Source organism: Canis lupus, chromosome 2 (assembly GCF_048164855.1).
Source record: "Canis lupus baileyi chromosome 2, mCanLup2.hap1, whole genome shotgun sequence".
Taxonomy (NCBI): domain Eukaryota; kingdom Metazoa; phylum Chordata; class Mammalia; order Carnivora; family Canidae; genus Canis; species Canis lupus.
Window position 1 is genome coordinate 54097776 of NC_132839.1, and position 21685 is coordinate 54119460.

The window sequence follows — 21685 nt, forward strand, 5'->3', positions numbered from 1 at the left end:
CCCTGTGCCATTGCATGTTGTCACTGTAGGTTCCACACCCCCGGCAGGTTGTGCGGTGCGGAGCTGCCTTTCCACCAGCAGCCTGCAGGCGCTCACCCAGTCTCCACTGCTCTTCCAAGGGAAGACCCCTTCCTCGCGATGTCAAGAAGCCAGAGGTAATTTGTCCATTAATGGTCCTGGAGACTTACAGGATCAAACCTCTGTCCTTTGGGGGACTCCCCAGAGTTAGCTCAGGGTTGCCAGGTAGCTGGATGGATGGTGGAGGAGTCAGATGGCCCGAGTAGGGGACAGATGACTTTCCCTGTGGTATCATGTACTCTTCCCAGAGAAACTCCACCTGAGAACTCCAGTGTGTCATTAAGCAGACCTAAGTTCCTGCTCTATTTTCTTCAGCTTCCTTAAGCAGTGACAGCTGTGGACATAACCACACACCACGTGGCTCTAGTCCCTGGAGCCTGAGGAGCGTGTGTCAGGCAGCATGGGACACAGGTGGCACACTGGCAGCCAGCTGCTTCCCTCCAGGGGTGTATACTTCTGTACACAAGCTAGGATTAAGGACTGGCTGGCATGCACAGCCTTCAGACTCAAGGATTCCCTTTACTGTACCCGACCTGGGGAAGGACTTGAGTGTCTAGAACTGAAGGGGAGTGCAGGAGATAGAGGCCCTCCAGTGATTCCCTTCCCTCGAGACCAGGATATAAATCACGCAAAACAATGTACAATCCAGCTGAGGGAATTCAACCCACAGCACTTTACTTTTTCAGTTCCTTACCGCCACCAGCTCAGTGCTGATGTGGTGGGGCGGAGAGCCTTGTGACAAGTATGGGCAGTGCTTCAGCAGCACTCAAACCTGCAGGGTTTAAATCCACCTGTGTGTGTATCACTCTCTAGTTCAAGCCCTTTCTGCCTTTTTCTAGATGAGGATACAGAGGTCTTCCCCACCACGGCCGAAGAATCTCCGTTCAGCCGAGCAATCTCCAGGAGACGCCCCATCAGCAGAACTTACTCACGGAAGAAGCTGATTAGCTAGTTAGGACAGAACTGGCCAGGGGACTTATAACAACACTACCAAGCTGAGCTAGAGCCCCGACACTCCCTACACAGAGGAAGTGCACCAGGAGCAGTTTTCTGTGGACAGGGTAGGAGTTCAGGCTCATACCACAGAGGAATTCTTACATAGACACTCGGTTCGCTGAGCCAGGGCCCAGCTTATCTGTCCTACATTAACGCTGGGCTTGCTGCACAGAAACATGAAGAACCAGGGCTCCGTGGAACCAAGGAAGCTCAAAGATGGAAGTCAGCCCAGTCCCTGGGAGCATAAAGGAACAGGGGGGCCTGGGCCTGCACCTCTCTTACTGTCCGCTATCAATTCTGACATGAGTGCCTTAGGGGTTTTAATCCTCTTGGAATGTGTCCTTCCCACCTGGTACCCCAATCCACCACCCTAGCCCCCTTGTTAGGGAGGTGGTATAGCTGGTGCCCTAACTCAGCCTAGGGGTTGGGGGCAAATGGAATTGTAGGGGCTCCCATTCCAGCCCTAGCCTCTGAGAGACCAAGGCAAGTCCGACAACCACCCCCCATCTCACTTGTGAAGTGGGAGAAAGGGCTCCCCACAGGTCCCTTGAAAAGCTGAAGGCTGTGTCCCATGGCAGAATAAATTTCTTGCATTCCTCATGTAATAAAAAAAAAAAAATCCTCTCTGGCTACTTAGTTAGCATTCGGGCCCTTTCTGTTTAAGCTCACAGTCTCTGGTTGACTCACTCAGGCCGAGCGCTAGTGGTTCTTGGAGCAGCTGCGTCTCCGGGTCAGCCTGAAACCCAGCCCAGCCCCAGCCCCACCCTCACTGTGCACGGGGAGATGCCTGTGTCATGGAGCAGCCAGGAGGGTCCTGGGGAACCGCTTGTTGGCAGTCTTGGCCAGGGGCAGGACTAGGGCTTCTTAATTAGGCCTGTCTCAGGAACTCTGAAAAGCTTTCAAGCCCAACATGTCCTCCAATCTGATTCTCTTGGCTTGTACATCAGACCAAGTCAAAACTCCCATTTCTTCCTTCAGAGATTCTCATTTATTATAAAATGGTTTTACAAAATTCTAAAAATACACAAAGCTTCCCACCATAAAAACAAGACCATTTAACACACAACCCTGTTGTCACTAATTGTTCTGTGTCCAGCACTGGCTGAACCACAGCCACACAGTCTTGAGACCAGAACTGCCTTTTGCACACTCTCAAGCCAAAAGATGGCAATCTGGTACCAAAGCTCAAAGGAAGTGGGGGGCAGGACTTAGCATATTTTTTAAAAAATTGAGTTGAATTCATTGGGCTGTAGTCCAAATTTGCTGACTCCAATTGTGTCAAGATCAGGACCTGGATCTGCAGTGGGAGGTAAAGACTGCCCTTCCCAGAAGCAAAGGCAGGCAGCTGGACCTTGCTGCAGGCCTGGAGTGTCCCTCTGGGGTGGGTTCTGCCCATGAGCCTACAGGGGGTTCTTCCTGACGTCAATCATCCCTGGGCTGCCTCGGCGCAAGTCCCGCCGGGGTGTGGCCAAGGGCCCGAAGTTCCAGGGCAGCCCCAGCTCACCCCCAGGTAGCACCCGTCCCACCAGGGGCTCAGTGGCCTCCCGAGGCCGCAGCTCCTCCAGAGAGCCAGGCTCCTCACCGCACAGGCTCGAGCGTTTCCACGTCAGTGGCAGCGGGGCCCGGACCACATCCCGCACCTCATCCCGGGCACGGGGGACGCTGTCGGGCAGAGGCTGCTGCCAGAGCAGCTCAGGGCCAGCAGGGAGCTCCTCCTCAGTTCCAGGGGGTGGTCTGTTCTCCAGGCACAGGGTCCTCTTCTCCCCACCTGTCACTGGGAGAAAGGATGCGCTCATCAGAGGCGGAGGCAGTGCCTTCCAGGGCAGCCCCACTTCTCCAGGCCCCAGCCCAGGAAGCCATGTGTGAACTGCCCTGGGAAGAGCTGGAGTTCGCACAGTTTCAAAGCTTCCCCCAGGGAGGGAAGCCTGACACTACAGGGCAGGGCAAAACGTGGCCCAGCTCACAGACTCAGGTGAGAATTACCCCTGCTGAGGCCTGCAGCATTCCAACTGCTGAGTTTCTGTTTCAGTTCCTGGTTCATCCACATGTGGCGGCCCAGTTCCTTCTCCAGAGCTTGAATCCTGGTCTCATATTGCCTCTTGCTGTCTGCTAACCCCTCACCAAGGTGATCTGGAGGGCAGAGACCGAGGAGGTGGTGGGAGGCTGTGGGCGGGTGGGTGGCCAGGAGCTGGGCCCAGGGAGTGTGTGGGGCCTGGGGTGCCTCACCTCGACTCTGCTGGAGAAGGAGCTGGATGTTCTGCTCGTGCTCCTTCTGCTGCAGGGTCAGCTGGCGGTCCATCTCCAGGCGCTGCCGCTCCAGAGCCACCTCCAGCCAGTAGACCAGCCTCTGCTGCTCCTCCAGCTGCATCTCCAGCTCCGAGAAGGCAATCTGCTGCTGGTGCTGCTCCTCTCGGAGTGTTACTACCTGTCCCGAACCCAGACACACTTAGCCCCGAGCTCTGGCTCCCTTTGCCGACCAGGGACAGCAGGTATTCGGCCAACTTGCCACCATTGCCCCCCGGGGCAGATGTCACTAAGAAATTGCCAGGGTGTTCCACTGAGCCAAGACTTGGCCTCAGACACCTCAACAGTGTCCCAGCTGGTGACTTCCTGATGACAAGAGTCAGCTCTCAAGATGAAGCTTACTTTCTCTCCCTGTCTCAATCTCCTTCCTCTTCAGGTGCTCCTAGGCTCCCAGGCAGAGCCTCAAGCTGTGGGATCTCACTGAGGCCAGGATATCTCAACCTTGGCACCAGTGACATTGTTGGCAGAGAACTGTGGTTGTGGGGGTCTGACAGCATCCCTGGTCTCTACCCCCCACTACTGTGATGACCAGAAGCATCTCTGGACCCCTGGGGGCAAAACCTCCCTGATAAGAATCACTGATCCGGGTCCACTGGAGGGGCCAAGCAGGGGAAGGTGGTCGGGGAGAGTACTGGCTCTTAGTTTCACTAAGGCAGGTTTTAGAAAGTAGAGTCCAAGGTGGCCTGGAGTTAGCCTGGGAGGAAATGGAGCTGCCTCTGCAGCTTTCATCAAACCCACCCTCATCTGAAGGCCAGAAGGCGGTGGCAGGGGGTTTGGGGCCGCAGACCCACCTTGTCAAAATACTTGCAAAGCAGAGCTCTGGTCTCTGAGGATGAGAGGTAGCTGAGCTTGGCCATGAGATTCATCTCACACTGGGAAAGCAAGGAGGCTGAGGCCCGCAGCACCCGCTGGCGGCATGTGATGGCCTCGTTCTTATACTCGATGGCAGCGTCCAGGGCCTCGATGGCCTCATCCAGCTGGAATAGCGTCCGTTCCTCCTGCAGGACAGGGGCATGCGTTGAGGGGGAGGCCCGGCTTCTACCACACGCACCCAGCGGCTGAACGACACACACACAGCCCAGGGCAGACAGCAACAGCTTGTAGCCACAAGGGAGATGTCATGTCCCCTCGTCCTGAGCACGCAGTCAGCACAGCAGGGACAGGAAGCTTCCATTACAGCCCCAACTCCAGGGGGAGGCCAGGGCTCTGGGAGGCTACTTTCTGCAGTGCACCGCCTCACATGATCTCTAGCAGGAAGCACAGAAGACCCTTTGCCCAAGGGAAGCATGGGGAGACTGCTTCCGAGCACAGAGGGTCCGCGGGGCCGAGTTTATAGCAACAAAGCTCTCCCTGCTGCCGACACTCATTCCCACACGAGCCCAGGCATGTAACACATGGATTGACACCCAGGGCCCAGCCTGTGTGTCCCAGAGCTGACGACAGGGCCAGGCCAGCAACCCTGGGAGCCGCCCCCCTCTCTGAGTCTCACCTGCGGAAAAAGCACATTCGGGAAGCAGCAGGGCCCGGCACCAGGCTGGGGGGAGGCCAGCCACGGGGCTCACCTCGGGTGATAGCAGGCTGCCCCGCCGCAGCTTGCTGTCAATGTCCAGGCGCTGCTTCAGCAGCGAGTCCTTCTCCTGGCGCAGGGCATCGATCTCGCCACGGAGCCGCTGCTGGCTCTGGGCGCTGCCCTGCCGCAGCTGCCCGCTCTTCTCCGACAGCTCCTTCTCCAGGTGCTCCAGCCGGCTGGACACACGCACGATGTCCTCGCTGAGGGCCTGGGGGCAGCCCCGCCAGGGGTCAAGGAGGGAGCAGGAGTTATGGCAGCGATACTACCTCACCCCACCCTGGGATGATGCCCTTCCCTCAAGCCCTAAGATCCAGGAGCGCTGCTCAGCGGGGAGGCCTGCGGAAGCTGAGGGAGTGGGGCCCAAGGGACCGGAGCCTCTGAGGAGGGGCCCCCATGGATGGCCTGGAAGGACACAAGACGAGCACATGAAAAGGCACTCCTGGCAAAATGGGGGAGACCCAGCTGGAAGCAGAGCAGGCCCTTCCAGGAGCCCGATGTGGGAGGAAGAGAGGGCTCTGAGGGCAAAGGGAAGTTCCAGACAATCCAGCAGCACCCTGAAGCCCCTTGGACTCAAGTGTTCTAGAATGGCAGCAGCAGTGGGGCTGGACCCCTGCAGGGACCTAGCCAGGCACCTGCTCCTGGCCCCGCCCTGGGCTTTGTGTTTGACATACCCCCTTCTCATCTGCACGGCAACACTGACTCCATTTGACTGAAGAGGCAACTGGCTGAGAAGCTCCTTATTTAAGAAGCAATGATGCAGGGTGGACGGAGGTGACCAGGCCACGTGCCTAGGTCTGTCTGCCTCCAGCACCACTGAGTGCCAGTGCTCCATGGTCAGCCCTCCTGTCTACACCTGCTATTCCTTGTTCTGCCTGCATAGCTGCACATCAGAACCTGCATCATAAACACCCTAAGGTGGTGTAAGCCCTGTAGGACCGAGCTTCACACAGCTGCAGCTTACATGGCCATTACGTGGGACATCACCCAGAAGAACCTCACCTGCCTAGACCTCACCTGGCAGGGTTATTGTCTGGAGTGACCTCAAGTGGAAGGACCCACCTAATGGAATCTCACTTGGAGGAACCTCAACTGGCGGAAACCCAGCTGACAGGTTTCTCCTGGCAGGACCTCACCTGGCTGGACCGTAGGCGCTTGCTCTCCAGCCCCGTCTTTTCTTGCATCAGTGCCTCCTTCTTGGCCAGGATAGCCTCCCGCTTGTGGAGCTCCTCCCCCAGCTCCTCCAGGGCCCGCCGCTGCTGGAGGACTTTCTCCATCTCTTGATCTAGCCACTTCTTCTGTTCCTCGATCTTCTGGGGGAGGGTGGGGGAGGCAGGGAGGGAACTCAGCTCTCACCCTGGGCCAAGGGTCCGAGGGGGAGAACAGCGAACCTGCCAGCTGAGCCCCAGGGGCCTCTGGCAACCCGGAGGGCTGCGGGTGCTCCCAGGGATGCAGGCCCAGCCCGGACCCCACCTGCTGCTGCTCCAGGCTGACCACGGAGCCATTGCTGCCGCTGCGCCGCTTCCTCTGGAATGCCGCGATCTCTTCCGTTTTGATCTTCAGGATCTTCTGCTGCTGCTCGTGCCTCCGCTCCAGTTCCTGGGGAGGCACCAGGCGAGCAGCTCAGAACTGCCTGTGGTCCACAGAGCCCCCCTGGAGATGGCCTCGCCGCCCTGCATCTCCGGGACCAGCAGCAGCACACACTGGCCTGGCTCCTGCGAGACGCCAGTCAGTAGGCACAGCTTGCCCCTGGGACCCCCGGCCCTCCCCTTTTCCAGGTAGAAGAACACACCCCGGGAGGCCAAGTGACCTGTTTATGAGGTCACACAGCCACAAGTCGGGGGGCTGTGATGCAGTGCTGGCCCACCCCCCACCCTGCTGTGCCCCAAGCCGGCCTCTTGCCCAGACACCTGCACCCCAGTCCCAGCCTGACCTTGACGCGGTGCTGCCGCTTCGTCATCTCTGTCTCCAGGCGCCGCTTCTGCTCCGTCTCCTCACGAAGCCGCTTCTGCAGCTGCCCCTGCTGCTGCCGCATGAGCTGCACGTGCCTCTCGAGCTCCTGCAGGCGCTTCTCGCTCTGGGCGGACAGCGACACCAGTCGCTCTGTCGCCTGCTTCTTCTCCTTCAGCACCTGGACCAACACAGCCTCTGCTGGGTCAAGAGCTGTCACCACACTGACACAGCCAGGGTGGGCAGGACCAAAGAAGGAGAACAGATAGAGGGGCAGACAGAAGGGGACACAGGCCACTGGCTAATGTCAGAAGGCTAGTGATGGTGGCTAGTCTGACATTTCCTATGTACCAGCCACACACCAGGTGCTCTGTGTGTATCAAGGGATCCTGTCTTATGAAAAAATAGGATTAGCATTATCCCTACTTTGCAGATTAAGAAACTGAGGCACAGACAGGTCAGGAAACTTGACCAAGGACCCAGAGCTAGTAAATAGCAGAGCTGGGATTCACACCCAAACACTCAGGTTCCAGAGCCCACACTCTCAATCATTCTACTGAAGTGTCTCTCAGACACCTGAACTGAGAAAAGGAAGGAAGGAATGAAGGATTGACAGCTGTATGGATGGATGGAAAGGTGGGTGGTGAGATGGATGGGATCATATAAGGGTAAATGTGTTGGGGAATGTCACTGAGAGATGTGACCACTGGCTAACCCATGAACTGGATTGGGGTGATTGGGGCACCTCACCCCTTCTCAGGCCTTGGATCATGGGTTCCACTTGCTTTTCCTGCTCCCAGAGGTGGCTCCAAGGACCCACCCTTGAGATGGGATGTGGAGCTGGACAGCCACATGCAGAAGAATGAAACTGGACCACTCTCTTATACCATACACAAAAATAAACTCAAAATGGATTAAGAACCTAAACATGAAACAAGAAACCATAAAAATCCTAGAAAAGAGTATAGACAGTAACTTCTCTAACACCAGCTATACCAATATCTTTGTAGATCTGTCTTCTGAGGAAGGGGAAACAAAAATAAACTATTGGGACTTCATCAAAATCAAAAAGCTTCTGCACAGCAAAGAAAACAATAAACAAAACTAAAAACCAACCTACTGAACAGAAGATATTTGCAAATGACATATCTGATAAGGGGTTAGTATCTAAAATATATGAAGAACTTACACAACTCAACAGCAAAAAGACAAATAATCCAATTAAAAATGGGGAGAAGACCTGCAAATGGCCAACACACACATGAAAAGATCCTCAACATTACTTATCACTAGGGAAAAGCAAATCAAAATCACAATGACGGGTTACTTCATAGCTATCAGAATGGCTAGAATAAAAAGACAAGAAGTAACAAGTGTTGGTGAGGATAGGAGCAGCGAAAAGGAACTGTTGCTGGGAACGCAAATCAGTGCAGCCACTATGGAAGACAGTATGGAGGGTCCTCAAAAAATTAAAAATAGAAATGCCATATGATCCAATAATCACACTACTGGGTATTTACCTAAAGAAAATGAAAATGTGGGGATCCCCGGGTGGCTCAGTGGTTTAGCGCCACCTTGAGCCCAGGGTGTGATCCTGGAGTCCCAGGATCAAGTCCCACATCCGGCTCCCTTCATGGAGCCTGCTTCTCCCTCTGCCTGTGTCTCTGCCTCTCTCTCTCTCTGTTTCTCATAAATAGATAAATAAAATCTTAAAAAATAAAAAAAACGAAAACACTAATTCAAAAGGATATAAGCACCCCTATGTTTATTGCAGGATTACTATTATTTTTTAAAGATTTACTTGAGAGAGATTGAAAGAGAGAAAGGACAAGCAGGCAGGGAGAGGCAGAGGGAGAGGAAGAAGCAGACTCTCTGATGAGCAGGGAGCTCGACATGAGACTCAATTCCAAGACCCAGGACCATGACCTGAGCCGAAGCACACTCAACTGACTGAGCCACCCAGGTGCCCCTATTGCAGCATTAGAGCCAAGTCATGAAAGCAGCCCAAGTGTCCACTGATAAATGGATGGATAAAGATGTGGTCTTTACAACACAATGACTATCATTCGGCCGTAAAAAAGAATGAGATCTTGCCATTTGCAACCATATGGATGGACCCAGAGTATTGTGTTAAGTGAAGTAAGAGAAAGATACAATATGATTTTGCCTATATGTGGAATCTGAAAAACAAATGAACAAACAGCAAAGAGACCCAGAAATACAGAGAAAAAACTCATAGTTGGTGGGGTGGGCAAAATGGGTGAAGGGGCGTGGGAGGTCCAGGTTTCCAGCTACGGAATGAATATATCATGGGGATGAAAGGCATAGCATAGGAACATAGTGGTATTGTAACAGCACCGTGTGGTGACAGTTGGTAGCTGCACCTATGGTGAGCACAGCAAAACATACAGACTTGTCAAATCACTGTGTTGTACACCCGAAACTAATGTAACCCCGTGTCAACTACAGTTGAGTAAAAAAATCAAAACCAACCATACAAAAAGATTAAATTATTAGGAGATAAAACCAGTCTGGCTGAGTGGACTAAAGTACTGCCCCAGGCTTCAATACATTTGAATGATCAACCAGTAGGGCCATTTGCCCCATATGCCAGACTGGGGACCCCTGCCAAGGCACCCAATCCCATGAGGATATGCAAGACATGGGAAACAGCCATTGTCCCAAGTCTTACCATGGAACAATATGCTATGCTGCTGAGAACACCAAGCCCCTCTATCATGCCCAGGAAAGGGATTACCTACCAGAACATGCCATGGGATGTCCCATCAGGATGGGTGGGAGACTTCACACCCCCAAGTGAGAGGGAACCATCCAATCTCCACTGGCTTTTTTTTTTTTTTAATACTTATTCATGAGAGAGAAAGAGAGAGGCAGAGACCTAGGCAAAGGGAGAAGCAGGCTCTCTGCAGGACTCGATCCCAAGACCCTGGGATCACAACCTGAGCCAAACGCAGATGCTCAACCACTGAGCCACCTAGGCGTCCCTCCACTGGGATTCTGTTGTCCTGCTACAAGCTGGACCAGCTGAAATTTACTATTTGTGGAATGGAATACATACCATTGAGCCAGGGAAGGCAGCAGGGGTGGGCATATCCCACCCCAGTCCATCTTTACACGCCTTACAGCGCTGCCTCCACCAGCCAACATGTGTGGTATGCACAACCAGGTCAATTTCCTAAAGCTGCCAACCTGCCTCTCCCTGAGGCCAGGTGGACACCATTTTCCAATAGTATGATCATGTGGCCACCATCTTGGTTCCCTCCATGGCCTGGAGGTTACAGCACACATGGAAGCCCTTCCTAAATTCATCCAGCAAGCCTTCGATAATAGCCAACAAAGTCTATCCTTATTGAGAACACTGAAATGTCTCTGATGAGAATAGCTATCCTCCAAAATAGGACGGACGGCCTTGGACATGATTGCTCCACAAGGAGGCACCGGTGAAATTATCCAAACAGAATGTGGTGTGTCCCCTGGCTGAGTCTGCTAATGCATGATCTTTATTAAATCACATAAGAACAGAAGTGAACAACACCGTGGGTGATCCAATTCCCAGCCTGGGGGAGTTAATAAACCAGTGGTTCGGATCACGGGGCTCTTAGAAAAAGTGATCACTGATTTTGGAATCCGTGTCTCAATCTGTATTCTCTCGGACATGTGCCTGTGTTGTTGCTGTGGCATCCAGAGCGCCACCAAAGGAGCCACCTTCAAGTGAATCAAAACCCCTTGATGATGGCTCAGAGAGGTGCCTGTGGAAAGGGGCACCCAGGACGAGTTCCATTGCTTAGTAAACCTGCCACTTTCCTCATTGGAGTGGCTGTCTCTTTCTTCCATTTCTCCCTGACCTCCAAGTGTGGGGACCCAGTTCAGGTTACACCTGGGAAACTCCAGAGGGGAGTTAGGAACCAATTAAATGAAATGGGGTATGGATGAGACAGACATATGGACTGGTGGGTAGAAAGAGGGAAGATGGAATGGAGAGGCAGGTGGCCACGGAACTGGGAGACGATGGTTGCATGAATAAGAGGTAGCCTGTTTTCATACCCGCCTACCCACCCCTGGTCTCCAGGCAGGACTGGCCTCCCTGCCTCTGCTGTGTTTAAAGCTGAGCCGACTCCCAGCGCTGCGGACTTCTTTGTCACCCCAGCCTCACCCTGCGAGGCCGCCAAACCAGCCAGGGGCTGGGGCACCAGGGCCTGAGCATCCATAGGTCCCAGTGAACTTGGGCCCCAGGACCCACGTGTCTGGATCCCGGGACTCCCAACACTGACCTGCACCTGGCTCTGGGCGGCAGCCACGCGCTGGCGGAACTCCTGGAGCTGGGACCACTCGCCAGGGTCCTGAGGCTCTTTGCCCTCGAGCTCCCGCAGCTGTCTCTGGCTTTCACTCAGCTCGGCCCGCACACGTTCTGCCTCCTGCTCCAGCTCCCGGATGTGCTGGCTATGCTGGCGGTTCAAGGCCTGGGCTGCCTTCCCTGGAGGGGATGGGGGCTTCATCAGCACAGGAGGCCCCTCCCGCCGGGAGGACGATCCTTTCACCCCCCACTCCTGAGGTGGCCACCTGCAAGACGGTACCAGTACCACAAGTTACTGAACGTATTTTCCTTTAAATCACTTGCTTTTCAAATTAGCCTCATCCGTCACAGTGTCCCAGGGAAATTATGGGTTCCGCTGCCTTTATTTTTATCTAATACATACTAGCAAAGACCTAGCTTGGGCCTCCATAGAATTAAGCCTCTAGAACTAACTTCCATTTGCAGGAAATCTGAGGACAGAGGACAAGTTGAATAACACCCCAGGGAGCAAATAGGCAGACCCAGAACATGGCAGGGTGGGGGTGGGGAGGCTGTGAGACATTCCTCAGGACTGGGAGAAAGTACTGGAAGGGAGACTTTAGAGGCCTAACAAGCAAACAGTGTGTGGAACACATGTGGAGCTAGGTTCTAGCAAACCAGCTGCCGAGGAACCGAGGGGACAGGTCTGTGCTCTGGGCATCGGGGTGACATTAAGTGTTGTTAGATGCACTCATGGTATTTTGGTTAAAGTGTCCAAAAAGAGGCGCAGCAAAAGGTATGGGGGCGAAATGACAAGATGCCCGGGATTTGCATCAGAACGCTTCAGCAAAGGGAAAAAGAGAGATGAATGCAGGGCAAGACATTGTAATGTGAAATCTGCGTGACAGGTGTGAGAGCTTTACCAGCCTTTCCTCACGGGTTTGAAAGTTTTCACAATGCATTTTTTTTTACAATGCATTTTGTAATAAACTTACCTACTAAAATAAAAAGGCTCAGCTGGCCACTACCTCAAATCTCTCCCAGCCCCTTTACATGCATCACCAAGGCAGCCCAGGTGGCTCAGCGTTTAGCGCGGCCTTCGGCCCAGGGCGTGATCCTGGAGTCCAAGGATCAAGTCCCATGTCGGGCTCCCTGCATGGAACCTGTCTCTCCCTCTGCCTGTGTCTGTGCCTCGCTCTCATGAATAAATAAATAAAATGTCGTGTTTATATGCATCACAGCGGCAGACACAACATGATTTGGGGACATTATTTGCTCCCGAAAACCAAGAGAGTGTGAGCACCACGGTGCCTCACACAGCAGGCAACTGATAAATGCAACTAATAATGCTAGGTAATGCTTCCTGAGAACCAGTCTAATTACTTACTTCAGCTGAATTCACTTCAACAACCCTTGAAACAGGTACGATTACTATCCCCACTTTAGAGATGAGAAAACTTGAGTCCCAGAGGAGCTGTCCTACCTGCTCAAGGCCACACAGCTGGAAGAAGCTGAGCTGGTTACCAAACCTAAACGACCGTCCGGTGGGAGGCCCACCTGACAGACCAGCACCTCACCTGTGCGGACCAGCTCGCCAATGAGCTCCTCCTTCATGCGAATGTTGATGGACAGTTCCCGGATTTTCTGTTGGGCCTGGGCCAGCCGCCACTCAGAGGCCATGGCAGCTGGGGTCTGACGGGGTCGAGCCGGAGCCTTGCTCCCACCAACTACTGTAACAAGCACACTGCACTGTCAAGGCTGCTGCCCCAGCTGACAGTGGGGGAGGCGGGCGAGGGAAGGGGCAGCCAGGGGTGATGTGTGGACTGTCCAGGATGGCCAGTCCAGGACGGTGGAGGGGAGGGTCTCTGCGCCCGACCCAGCTCACCTCTGGGCCCTGGGATGGCTGCACCCAGTTCCTCAAGGTGAAGCTCTGGGCCCTTCCTGTCGAGTGGACTCCCCGGGCAGGCCCCCTCCCTTTGGCTCCATTTGTTGATGCCATTTCTGGAAGACAGAAGCAGGAGTCATACGCTTCCCAGCCAGAGGAAGGCAGTGAAGCCATTGGGTCAGTGGAATCCCAGAGTGTCAGTCCAGCAGGACAGAAGCCAGGGGGCTGAGTCTCAGGGGCACTGGGATGTTGGGGGCACCGAGGGCCACCTTGAAGGCTGAGGACCGGGAAGCCCAGGCCCACCCAGCAGCACATTCACCCCAGTGAGAACTCTTGGTCCCAAGTCCACCACCCCCATCTGTTCTTCGCAGCTAGGGAAGCAACATAGGTGAGGGCACCCTGAGACCACAGCAGGACCCTTCTCCAGCCCTGCCTGGGCCTGTGGTGGTTCTGGTCAGGTGGGCAGCTGGTCCCACTCACCTGCGCAGGTGCAGGTTCCGCTGAGGCAGCTGTTCCTCCTGCTCCTCCTCCTGCTCCTCCTCCTCCTCCGATGCAGCTGAAGAGCCGCTTCCTGGCCTGTCTACCTCCGCCAGCAACTTGGCTCCAGCCTCTTTGCCATTTGTCACCTGCTAGGGGAGTGCCAGGGCTTCAAGACAGGAAGCCTCTAGGGGGCCCTCCATCAATCATTTCCCAACACCAGTCTTTGCTGCGGACCAAACCCTGCCAATCCCAGGGTAGAGCAGGAGCTTCCTCCCTGCCCCCCTCCACCCCTCCCCTCTGCCCCACAGCACCTGGGACTCCCCAGGTGACAATCTGCTCTGTCTTTGTATACAGATCATCTGCACCCAAGTCTTATCTCACCAACACCTTGCCCAGGTGGTGTGTGTATGACAGACTCCTGCCAAACTCAAGCCCTCCCTCTCCTCCGTGCCTCAGGCTTTTACAGCTGAGATGACCCAGCGCTTTCAGGAAGATGCAGGAGCAGCATTTGTCCAAAAGGTCCCAAGTGAGTAGGCAGCCAGGCTCAGGGAAATTAGGGCTCATGGAAAAGTAAACTTGCAAAGACAGAAGGGGTGACCTCAGAGGTGCTAAGCTCCACATCTCTGGAGGTACGTAAGCTTCCCATCCAGTGCTGGAAGTCAGAAGCCCGTTTGTAACCTCCTCACTCCACAGTCAATCTCCAGCCAGCCCAGGGATGCCCAATGGCACCAGATCCTTCTCAGCAGCCCTAGAGAGTCACCCAAATTTTGGCCTTTCCTCACAGCCGGTCCTAGGAAAGCCTGGAGTGAGGAGCACATTCCCCAACACTGCTTTCCCCTGCCTGAGCCTGTCTAATTCAACAGACACCCAGCCTTGCTACCTCCTCACCTCTCCCCAATTCTCGGGGCCAACATCATCTCCAGGAAGGCAGGCAGGGAGCACGACACCCAGTGCATGACTGTGAGCACCCCCCAGGGGGGCTGTGTGAGGCCGGGGCACAAAGGACCCGGGAGGCAGGCCCTGCAGGAGCCCTGGGGCCCCCCAGCCAGGCCGCACCAGTTCTAGCCGCAGCCGCAGCTCTGCCATCTCCTGCTGTTGCTCACGCAGCCGGTCGCTCTGCAAGACAAGTTCAGGTGCTAAAGGGAGATGCTGGATGGGGAGGGTGCAGGGATGCCGACAGGCAGAGGAGGCCACCCCCCGTCCCTGAGCCAAAACTCAGAAGGGCCAAACATCTCTGACCACCTCTTGGTCTCCTTCCCCCCGAAACACACACGGACACACACACCCCTACAGACCTAGCTCTCACCCCACCCCGTTAGGTCCTATCCCTCCCTGTGAGTCACAGGCCAATGACTGCCGCCAGAGGGCGCCCGGGGAAACGCTGACTCAGTTACCTGGGACAAAAGGGCCTGATTCCAGGGACCCATCCCAGCCCCTCCAGCCCCACCTCTCACCCCCCTTCACTGGGATCCCCCCCAGTCACTGCACCGTTCAGTTCCTCACCTCCACACGGGTGCTCAGCTGTGCCTCCCCCATCTCTGCCTACCCTGTCAGAAGCGTGCCCTGGCTAACTCCCTCTTCTCCTCGGGAAACTTCACCTCAAGGAAGCCTCCCCCGCCAAACACCTGTAGTTTGTACTGTTCCATGGCGTCCTCCAGCGCAGCCAGAAAGTCTCGGTTCTCCTCCTCCAGCCGGGCCACCTGGCTCTGCAGGGCAAGCAGCTGCAGTGCCCCTTCCTCATCCTATGGAGCAAGGAAAGAGGTTTCAGGGGCAGGACAAGACTGCCTGTCTCTGGGACACCCCAGCTTGCTGCTCTGCCCTTAGCTCCGCCTGCAATTGGGGCTCCAGAGCCCACCTCACCTACGATCCCCTCTGCAAGCTATTTGGGCCACCTCAGGTCATTAATCGTACTGTTATTAACAATATCACCACTCTTAGTAGGAATCCGAGACTCCACTAACGTGCTGGGTGGGGTACCTGGTACACCTTCGGCCCTTACAACAGCCCCGGGAGCCCAGAAGGTAGATACTAACGTAATCCCCATTTCACAGATGGAGACCCTGAGGCTCGGGGATGGACAGGTACAGAGTGTGATCAAGGTCACTGGCAGAAGTGCCTCTGAATCAGGAATGTGGAGCGGGGGCAGGGGTACCGCCGGCTGGACGAGAACCCTTTCCTTCCCCGCTCCCTCCCTCCCGCGGGCCACACCTGGCCTTTGGCCACCTTCGGCCCGCCGGGCCCCTGCGTGGCCGGCTCCTCGGCGGAAGCGCTCTCGATGCCGCTGTCCGGCCCAGAGGCGGAGCTCAGGGCGCTGCGCTCGCCCTCCACGGCGCACAGCCAGTCGCGCACTTTGCGGACGGCGGCGCCGGGCAGCCCGGGCTCGGCCTGCAGCTCGCGCAGGAGGCTGTAGGCGGCGTCGGTGCGGGCCCGGTAGCGCGCGCACTCGGCGCCCAGGCGGGCGGCGGCGGCGGCGGCGACAGCGGCAGGGGGGGCCTGGGCGGGGCCGGGGGCGCGCCGGCCGCGGTGGATGATGCGCGTCTCCGAGCGGTGCCGCGGGGGCCCCCGCGCACCGGCCGCCACCTCCTCGGGCGCGCGCTCGGTCTCAGGCCGCCAGTTGACCGTGGCGCGGTTACGGATGTTCTGGGCGCGGCTGGCGTAGTTGAGGGTGTTGAGGGTCTCGTCGAAGTCGGAGGACGAGGGGCTGACGCAGGCGATCATCACCGTCTTGGCGTTGCCGCCCAGCGAGTCTTTGAGGATCCTGAGGACGCCAGGTGGGGTGCGTCAGGAGCCCCGGCGCCTGGACTCGCCTGCCGCCGCAGCCCGCGGGCCAGCGCCCCGGGAACACACAGGACCCCTCCCCTACCGGCCTCCCCTCACCCAGCGGCCCGAGAGGGGCCCCTGCTCCCGTGGGCCGCCCGGGGACCCTCACCGGGTGATCTTGGAGTCCCGGTAGGGGATGTGGCTGCCGCGGCGCTGGGGGTCGCCCAGGGCGCTGATGACGTTGCCCAAGGCCAGGAGGCTGCTGTTGATCTGGATGCTCTCCTTGAGCCGCTCGCCCGTGCTGCCCGTCTTGAGCACCCTCTCCGAGCCCGCCAGGTCCACGAAGTGGAACTTGGAGACGAGCAGCTGGCCGGCGGCCGGTCGGGGCATGCGGCTGGGGGCGCGGCCCCGCTGCTCCAGGGTCACGGTGAAGACAGTGTGGGAGCGGCTGGACAGGCGGTTGAGGTGCGTGGCCCCGGTGTGACGCGCCGCGTTGCCCATCTCCAGGAGACTCAGCACCTCGTCCAGGCCCTCGACGTCCACCTCCTTCACGCCACACAGCACTGCGGGCATGGAAGGCTGTGAGCTCGGGGTAGGGACAACTCGGGACTGCCCAGGATCCAGTGGCTGGATCTCTGCAGCATTCCCGACCCAGGGGCCCATGGAGGGAGGGGGGGAGGTCCTGCCCATCCTGGCTCCAGCCTGCCCCAGGCCCACCTCAATGCCTTGCATGCTGGGCACAGAAGTCGATACTGAACTCAGTGGAGACCGGAGACAGGAGACAGGAAGGCAAAACCTTCCAGTGCCACCCCTCAGCAGCTGCAGCCCCACTCCCAGCCAGTGGGGCCCCCAGAGTTCCTCACCAACATTTCCCCGATCATCCTCCCGAAGCTGGATGTCGCGGCTGGCAGTGCCCACCTCCAGCAGGTCTCGGAACTCCTCCTTATACACTTCCAGGTAGGACACGTGCACCAGACAGTCAAGCAGGTCATTCTCATCGATAAGCTTGAAGGCTTCAGCCATGGCCCGGGGGATGATGCCCTGCTCGTCCTCATGAAGGGAAGCTAGGGAGACACCACAGAGCTCCTGCCACCATGCCTTCAGACGGACATGGCTCAAGGCCCCGAGGCCCCTGCCAGCAACTGGAGGATGGAGCTCCAGCATGCACGTAGCAGCAGAGGCCAGGATGGCTGGGTAGCCTGAGCCGGGCCATGCTCCAGGATGGTCAGGCAGATTTATAGAATTTCAGAGTTGGAAGCAACCTCTCAAGATTCCACCAACCCCTTTCATATTGTAAGCATCCCCTTCACTACATTCCTGCTAGATCATCAGATACCCCTGGCTTGATTACTCCCTGGGGCAGGGAGCTCATTGCTATAATCTATGCTCAGTTATATAAAGGACCTCCTAGGGGCAGCTGGGTGGCTCAGTTCGTTAAGCATCTGCTTTTGGCTGAGGTCATGATCCCAGGGTCCTGGGATTGAGCCCCACATTAGGCTCCCTGCTTAGCAGAGAGCTGCTTCTCCCTCTACCTCTGCCCCTCCCCCTATTTATGTGCTTTCTCTAAAATAAAATCTTAAAAATAAATAAAAGGAAAGACTTCTTAAATGTAACCCAAAAAAGTAATGAGAGGATATTCAGAGCAGCACTCTTCATAACTTCAAAAAAATGCAACCATCCTAAGACCCAATAGAGGATGCAGTTAAATAAACTATCTTATATGCACAATGGAATACCAAACCATCATTAAAAAACTGGCTTGAAGTATATTTAGTGACACAGAGTAATGTTTATGATATATTGTTAAGAAAATAAAAACAGGATATAGGGATGCCTGCATGGCTTAGTGGTTGAGCGTCTGCCTTTGGCTTAGGACGTGATCCCGGGGACCTGGGAGCGAGTCCCACATCAGGCCCCCTGTGAGGAGCCTGCTCCTCCCTCTGCCCATGTCTCTACCTCTTTCTCTGTGTCTCTCATGAATAAATAAAATCTTTTTTTAAAAAAACCCAGGATAATAAAAAAAGGGTATAATATAATCCCATTTTTTTATATAATCCCATTTCTTAAAGGTAAAATAATTTCCTCAGAGAGAGAAACTATAATGCTAACAGGGTGATTGTTGAAAAGCAATTATCAAGTAAGTTTTCTTTTGTGCTTGTGTTTTTCTGTATTTTCCTAATTCGCCATGAGAAACACGCATACCTTTATAACCTAAGAGAAAGCAGTCTGTGCTACTTAAAATGGGGCAGACCCTCTAACTGGCCCAAAGCATCTCTCCCAAGAGTCTGTTCCCTCACCAGGCATCAGCCAAAGCACAGCTTTCCCTGGACCCTCCCCATTCCAACTACGACTAGAACACAGATTCCTGACGCTTGGCAGCCATCCTGACAACCTCCAGAGACAAGCCAACTTCTCTTCCCTTTCTTCCCACTGAGATCACCAGAATCACACAGTGCGACCTCGTTTCTACAGAGTTGAAAAGCACCCCCTGCCACATCCAAGGACTCATCCTTCCTACCCCTGGTCAGCCCACTGATATGGCTGGTCCCACCCTGGGCTGCAGATCTGATGAGGAAATCTCCCCCCAGCACCCCTATCTTCAACAGGGAATGGCAGCAAGAGGGCAGGGGCAGAAGTTCAGGAGACACGGAGTCCCCTCGATGCGGGCACGGGGCCCTCAAGCAGGGTCACTCACCCACACTGGCCTCCCCCATGGTGTATGTCTTCCCAGAGCCAGTCTGACCGTAGGCAAAGACAGTGGCATTGAAGCCCTCGAAGAAAGCCTCGAGGAGGGGCTGCACACAGGCCTGGTACACCGCCTCCTGCCCGGTGTCCTCATCCAGCACCACGTGGAAGCCAAAGTGGCGGTCTCGCCCCAGGGTGATGCGGCTGTGCTCGGGCTCCACCCGCAGGCAGCTCTGGTGTCCGTGCAGCAGCTCCTTGGGCAGCAGCGGACGGACTCTCAGGGCCACCCTCACGGGGGCCTCCTCGGCCCCTGGCAGCCTCTGGGTCTCCAGACCCATGTTGCAGGAGGGCTCCTCCTGGCCCTGCAGAGAGAGGAGGAGGCCCCTATCATCACCCCCTGTACTCTAGGGGCAGGACTCAGCCCGCAGGTGACCTGAAGCCAGATCCTGGGGCTCCTGACCTTGGAGAGATGAGATGAGAACGTCCTCCTTGCGACCCTGGTGCCCAAATACTGCAAGGGCCAACACAGTCCTACACTGTAACACTCAATGGCTCCCATCACTGGCAAAATAAGGCCCTAACTCCTCCACTTGACTCCCAAGGGCTTCTGTGTTCCAGTCATACCCTTCCCCTGGGGCCCCATCTCCTAGAACACATACACACCCCACTACCACCACCACCACCACACCAGGGAATTCCTTTCCCTAAGACCTACTGGGGTCTCCATAATCTCTGCCTTTGTCACCTCACATCCCCCTGCCCCACCTTCTTCAAAAAAGATCCTTCAAGACTTTCCATCAAGCTCCCACCACCAGATCTGCCAATTCTATCTCCTAAATATCAAGGTCACCTGCTTCTCCCCATACTATTGCCAAAGCCCGGGCCCCTGCCGCGGGCCTCTTGACAGGATGACATTTACCAGCTTTGTCACTGCTCTTGGTCTCCCTGTGCAGTCCAATGGGGCAGCCAGGGGCATCTTTCAAAATTGCAAATGCAATCCCGTCACTCTCCCACTTAAACTCTCTTAAAAGAGGCTCCCCATTGCCCCTGATATTCAAAACTTTAACATCCCTGCCTACCTTGTCTACTCACTTCCTGCACCCACCTTGGCTCCCCTTTCTCTGCAACACACTCCCATCTCTCCCGGCTGAGGCCTGCTGGGTGTTCCTCAGGGAGCCAGGGAAGCGCCTGTGTTCTGTGTCCCACCACTACACACGCACAGCGCCCAGAGGTGCTCCCACCAGCCACGGGCCACTCTGTCGCAGAGGGGGCTGAGAGGCAGGGACTCTGCGGTCCCGCTTCCTGCTGTATCTCCAGCGCCCAGCACAAGGTCGGACGCTTAATAGCCGTCCAACAATGATGATGAAACTGCACCCCAAAAAGCTTTCCCAGTCCCCTTCTCTTATCGCACTGGCCCCCTCCCCTTCGGGCCCACAGCACTCCATTTGTCACTATTTAACTTTTCTCTACAGGTGTAACGGTTCGTTCGTTCCCTCACTCGATCACCCAGTCCCTGCTGTGTGCGGGGCCCTGGGGACACGGCGGCAACCACCGCGCAATCCAGTGGGCGCCTGCGCGCGCCCCGCACCCTGAGCTCTTCAGCGCCGCGCGGTCCCGGCTTCTCCGCGCCCCCGCGCACCCCGGGCGCCGGGACAGCCCCGCGGCTGCGGTCGGCGCTGGAGGAGGCGGGCACGAGACCGGAGCTCCCGGGAGTTTGGAAAAGTGATTACAGATGCGGAGCCGACCCTCGCAGCGTCGGCGCTCGCTGCTCCGCGCCAGGCCCGGGATGCTGGCCTCAGGCCCCCGACTTAGGGAACGGGGTGCTCCCGGCCGCCCAGGAAAGGGGCCTCCAGGAGGCTGGTATGCAAGCAGCGGGGGGCTCCTCGTGCTGGCGCAGAGCTCCCCAGGTGCCGGCTCCCACTGCCACCCCGCCCAGGCCTGCGCAGGGAGGCGGCGAGCGCGCGCCTCCCCCACCCACCCGGTCCCCGACCTCCCCGCTCCCCGGCCCGCACCCACCTGCTCGGGTGGGAGCGCGGTCCCCCCGCGGTGCAGTCGGGCGCCGAGCCTCCGCGCGGCGCGATCCGATGCCGTCATCGGGACCCCCGCCCCCCAAAACATCCCGCCCCTCACCCGCCCCCCCGCCCGCGCCGGCGCTCGAGGGCGGAGGCGGGAGCCGGGCGGCGCCGCGGAGTCTGTCCGCAGACGGGGCGGGGCCGGGAGCGGAGGGGCGGCGTGGGGGCGGGGCCTCGTCCGGGGGCGGGGCCACGGTGCCGGGGGAGGGGGGCGCCCCCCAGCGCCGTCCCCGCCTGCAGGCGCCGCACTCTGGATTCCAGCGCAACTTGCAGAATGCTGGGGACTCGGCGGACGCCAAGGCCGCCGGATGCTCCGAGCTGGAGAAGCCCACCTGCTCTTGGAGCGGGGCCCCTAAATCTTAAGGCAAGTTGCAACAGGTGAGGAAACGAAAACTAACTGGGAGACTTTCGCTCCACGAGGAGAGAGGTTGGCTTCTCCAACCCTAGACTCTGAATAACAGCGGACTGAAGATAAGCTTCTATTTGTTCGTGAATTCATTCGTTCGGGTGCAGACCTTCGCTCCTCCCGTCATTGCTACGCGGGTATCGCAGTCCTCCCTACACTCACTCAGACCTCAGCAAAGCTATCCCTTCCCCAACCTCAGAAAGCTTCC

General features: G+C 56.7%; 2 protein-coding genes across 9 annotated transcripts in view; one reads left to right on the forward strand and one right to left on the reverse strand.

Annotated features, from left to right (window-relative positions):
* The window catches only part of TICRR (TOPBP1 interacting checkpoint and replication regulator), a 45368-nt gene extending 43658 nt beyond the window's left edge, over positions 1-1710 (forward strand). For 2 of the 3 annotated variants that reach the window (XM_072799769.1, XM_072799773.1), the window contains 2 exons: positions 30-155; positions 918-1710. In XM_072799769.1, the coding sequence (XP_072655870.1) occupies positions 30-155; positions 918-1030 (239 nt within the window). In that variant the 3' untranslated portion in view covers positions 1031-1710. The remainder of the gene's footprint in view (positions 1-29; positions 156-917) is intronic. The other variant, XM_072799771.1, reaches the window with a different exon arrangement.
* A 329-nt stretch (positions 1711-2039) lies between these two features.
* On the reverse strand, positions 2040-21155 carry KIF7 (kinesin family member 7). 6 transcript variants are annotated; one of them, XM_072799814.1, is made up of 19 exons: positions 21016-21155; positions 19010-19361; positions 17178-17378; positions 16484-16877; positions 15763-16312; positions 15180-15296; positions 14443-14670; positions 13555-13703; positions 13075-13190; positions 12767-12919; positions 11188-11390; positions 6879-7076; positions 6419-6544; positions 6082-6255; positions 4941-5156; positions 4170-4376; positions 3301-3499; positions 3058-3204; positions 2040-2848 (listed from the first exon to the last, which is right to left on the reverse strand). In XM_072799814.1, exons 1-19 carry the CDS (start codon positions 21115-21117, stop codon positions 2475-2477), a joined length of 4206 nt encoding a protein of 1401 aa, XP_072655915.1. In that variant the 5' UTR covers positions 21118-21155; the 3' UTR covers positions 2040-2474. The 6 variants fall into 6 exon arrangements, with proteins under 6 accessions (XP_072655915.1, XP_072655911.1, XP_072655888.1 ...); XM_072799810.1 differs by having other exon boundaries at positions 6082-6258; XM_072799787.1 differs by having other exon boundaries at positions 6082-6258; positions 13555-13700; positions 16484-17378.
* Between the last annotated feature and the right edge of the window lie 530 nt (positions 21156-21685).

Excerpts from the sequence above, each read along its gene's own strand:
- KIF7 (XM_072799781.1), bottom strand. The coding sequence starts at position 21,117 with ATGTTTTGGGGGGCGGGGGTCCCGATGACGGCATCGGATCGCGCCGCG. Across the intron at positions 14,671-15,179 it reads TGGAACAGTACAAACTACAG|AGCGACCGGCTGCGTGAGCA; the intron begins GTGTTTGGCGGG and ends CTTGTCTTGCAG. Across the intron at positions 5,157-6,081 it reads AGCGCCTACGGTCCAGCCAG|GCCCTCAGCGAGGACATCGT; the intron begins GTGAGGTCCTGC and ends GGCTGCCCCCAG.